The 3,710-nt window shown below is 41.6% G+C and overlaps 1 protein-coding gene across 2 annotated transcripts in view; it reads left to right on the top strand.

Moving 5' to 3' along the window:
* Positions 1-819: 819 nt before the first annotated feature.
* Positions 820-3,710, top strand: part of LOC107553709 (serine/threonine-protein phosphatase 2B catalytic subunit gamma isoform-like) — a 30,513-nt gene continuing 27,622 nt past the window's right edge. For both annotated transcript variants that reach the window (XM_016236025.1, XM_016236024.1), the window contains exon 1: positions 820-1,224. In XM_016236025.1, coding sequence (XP_016091511.1) covers positions 1,173-1,224 — 52 coding nt within the window. In that variant the 5' untranslated portion in view covers positions 820-1,172. The remainder of the gene's footprint in view (positions 1,225-3,710) is intronic.

The raw sequence follows: 3,710 nt of genomic DNA, 5'->3' as shown, positions 1-3,710 counted from the left end.
ATCCTAGCGGATAATTGTATAGCGATGCACATAACTGACTTCATAAAGCGTTAGATGTGTGTTTAAAACTACACTACCCACAAATACATGTGCTGAGCAGATGCCGCCATGTTATAGGAAATCCGTTTGCACTATGGATAAATTTAATCCGCAAGAAGGGAGTCAGGGCGACTCAGCGGATCGAACAAGAAAGGAGAAAGACAAACCAGCGAGACACACAATTTGACCGTTACAATAAACACGAACCAGAATACGCATTTATTATCCACAAGCCACTGTGGTCGCTTGACAAAAACAAGCAACATCTGGTGCAGAGCCGTTTTATTGTCGCTTGCCGCTCACTCCGCCGCCCCTCCTTCATAGAGATGAAGCCTGAGTCATTTCTTAGATTCGGTTCTTTTGAACAGTTCGTTTTAAAGAACCAGTTCAACAACCAATTTTTGATTATTTTACGTCATTACGTATTGCGTCACCTGCGTGGCATATAACACGTTGAGCCATTTGTAGACACATATTGCAATTACTACGATTTTTGTTATGAGTTTTAATAAAAAAAGTGTTTAATGTGTCCAGATTCATTGAAGTGCCTTAAGCATTTCCAGTTATTTTGATTAGGAATAGTTAAAATGTTATTAGTACATTATTTTAATCAACGCACTCATCAGTTATTGGCTCATTGTGAACAGGACACGTCCAAAAGAGACGGTTCTTGGTTCAGTGAGTCGGTTGACTCGAGAACCGATTCAGTCCTTTTCGTCAACGAACCGTTCAGACAGGAATTACGAACAGGTTCAAACGATTCCCTAAAAAAGATCCGACTCAAGCGAACGATTCGTTCACGAGTCGGACATCGCTACTCCCTCAGAGAAATTGACAGCAGCTGGGTCGCCTGTGTGAGCAAACCCGAAGGACAGACACGGCAGAAAATAAAACTCTGCCGTTACAGTGGGCTCCCCCTTCCCCTTTCCCCCACCGTTTGGGCGTACATATCAACAAACCGACCCCGACGAGCGCTCTTTCTCCGTTTCCCCGCTCTTACAGCGGAGCGGTCAGGACTTTTCTTCCTCGCGAACTGAAACGTCAGTAGCTTAGCCGAGCTAGCGGGCTAACGCGACTAGCTGGGTTCAGCTACAAGGAGGAATTACAATTGTTCCACCGAGAGACACCGAAGGATGTCGGGGAAGGAGCAGAATAAACAATCCACCACCGAACGGCTCGTCAAAGGTACGTTTTCTATGTGAAACAGCACGTTTTTATTCTGTCCGCCTGGGTGTGTGTTAGCTAACCCGCGCTGGTAGCTGATGAGTGACATTCAGTTTTTGTGTAATATAAATATAAGCAAGTCAGGACATCTGTTGTGCTGACTGAGTTTTGGATAACTTAAAAAGTCTAATGACACACATGTTGATGGTTAATTTGACAGGTTGGCTCAGGCTGCATGGGATGAATTGGCATGAATTAAATTAGATCAATGAAGTTTTAAGCTCTAGTGTGCAAACATTGCGTAGAAGCAAAGCTGCCATTAGTGAATTAGACCATTATAGGGATATTAGTGGGGATGCATGATACTCAAAGTGGTCTGAATATGCAAAACGCCTGGGATTCATGAAACTGAAACTGCCGAAGCTGTCAAGTACGAAAAATAAACATTTGATTTTGCATTGCAGGTGTTTTTCTGCATTACTATAGGAGCATATATTACTATAGGACTATACATATAATCTTAAAATGAGAGACTGAGAATGGGAATATATATTTTTATGTCAACTGATGTTGGTGGGCTTAAAGGCTATAGTTAATATACATAATAAACAATTTTGTAGTTAATTTAAAATTTTATATGTAATTTTAAAATAGAAATTGTATGCATTTGTGTATGTGTGTATTATTAATTTAAAACATTAACTTGAATCAGATTTCGAAATTTGGCTGGCTTTATGCAAGCGTATTTCAGAAATCCCATAGGTTTACATTCATCATCATTGCACAACAATTCATTCACTGTAGTACATTTGCTTTCATCCTTTTTCTTCCTCCTCCTTTAGGGCAACATCAGTGAGAACTGTCACTTCAGCTTTACTCTTTTGTCTGAGGTAGAACTAAACTAATTGAAGTTATCCATGTGATCCCAATTAACCTCATACTTATAATCCTATTTTAGAGACAAAAAAAGATTGACCCTTGGTTAGGTGATGCATTTGTTGCATTTAAGCATCAACTCCTTATCAAGGGCTCGTGGGAGTTTTTTTTTATGTCAAAGAGGTGAGACGCAGTAGAGTACTACAACTAATTGGATCATTAGGTCTGTGGCTTCATTGGTTTAGAGGCATCCGGGGAACTTTGACTTGTTTTTGATTAAAACTAGTGTGTCCGCTGACATATATAGTGTGCTCTTTCCTCTCAGTCCCTTATGTGCTGCTCTGTCAGCTTGCTGTGTTTTGGCTGATGGAGCTCAATTAGACGGTCTCTGTAATGAGCTGATAGCACTGCTCTTTAGTAGTCTAGTTCTGCATCCGTAATGACTTGCATCTCCATTCCCAAGTCAGACCATTCAGCTATCTAAATCGCTACAGACAAAAAAAAACCTCCTCATTAAAAAGAGCCGACTCTCTTTCTGTCTAGAATCCCTGTTCTTCTTTTTTGCAGGAACGAGCATTTCAGCTCCAAATTGGTTCCAGGTTTCACTGAATGCCTCCTTTCAGTTTAAGCACTCCAACACCTGGATTTTACGCCACACATATGCGTAATCGCAGGCTGTCTGAAAAATGTTTTTGTGGGATTTGTTTTGTAAGCCACGATGGACAGACATCTGCATTGAGAGTGGTTTGAACTGGGGAATTATAGTCAGTTATATGCAGTTTATATAGCGCTTGACACAATAGAGATTGTTCAAAGCAGCTTCACAGTATTAAACAAGGAAGTAACAGAATCAGTGATGCCAACTTCATCACATATGGGGCAATTACAAAGAATCAGGACAGTGGAGAGGGAATATTGTCTGATGCAAGTGTTAATTGTAGATTGTTAGCACCTTGAAAGCGCTACTACCCAGCGACCAATCAGTGTCGTGCACCAGCATTCTTCTACCACGTCTGCGATAATTCTGTTTTAGCATATTTTCTGGCTGATGAGAGATGAATTCAGTTGACTCAAGTGTTAAAAAATTAAAAAAGCTTGGTGAGAGCATGCCGGCCTGTCCTTTCGTCCATTGTGTTTGGAAGGTAAAATGACTAAAGCTTGTGTTTAAAAGGACTATAAGCTCTGCGAGAATGAACTCCAGCATGATTGAAGAGCTGAGTGGGAGTTGAGGTTCTCGCCAAGGCCACGTCTTGATGAGTCCTCCCACAGTTAAAGCACGGAGCGTGGGGAATCAAGGATTGCAGTGGCACTTTTCTACTCCGCATTCATCAGCCGAGCCGTGCTTGGAACAGTGTGACGGAGGCGGAGGAAAGATGAGGTTAAGTGCCTTTAAAAGCTTTCATTAGTTGTTAGACATTTCCACGCAACTCTTTTCTCACTTTCCCCTGCTGAGAACGGCGGACAGTAGGGTGGTTGTTGTGTGCATTTAAATATGGGTCAACAGTCAGTTGAAAGCTTGAAAGGTTAGCATGAAAGAGCAGTTCAAGCTGGGTTGCTGTCTGTGGCTTTTTTTTTTTTTTTTTTTTTGGGGGGGGGAAAACAACACCCCGCCCCCCCCTCAAATCTTTCAC

The sequence above is a fragment of the Sinocyclocheilus grahami genome, unplaced genomic scaffold, assembly GCF_001515645.1.
Source record: "Sinocyclocheilus grahami isolate Dianchi unplaced genomic scaffold, SAMN03320097.WGS_v1.1 scaffold478.1, whole genome shotgun sequence".
NCBI classification, from domain to species: Eukaryota; Metazoa; Chordata; class Actinopteri; order Cypriniformes; family Cyprinidae; genus Sinocyclocheilus; species Sinocyclocheilus grahami.
This window is presented reverse-complemented; position numbering and strand designations above follow the sequence as displayed.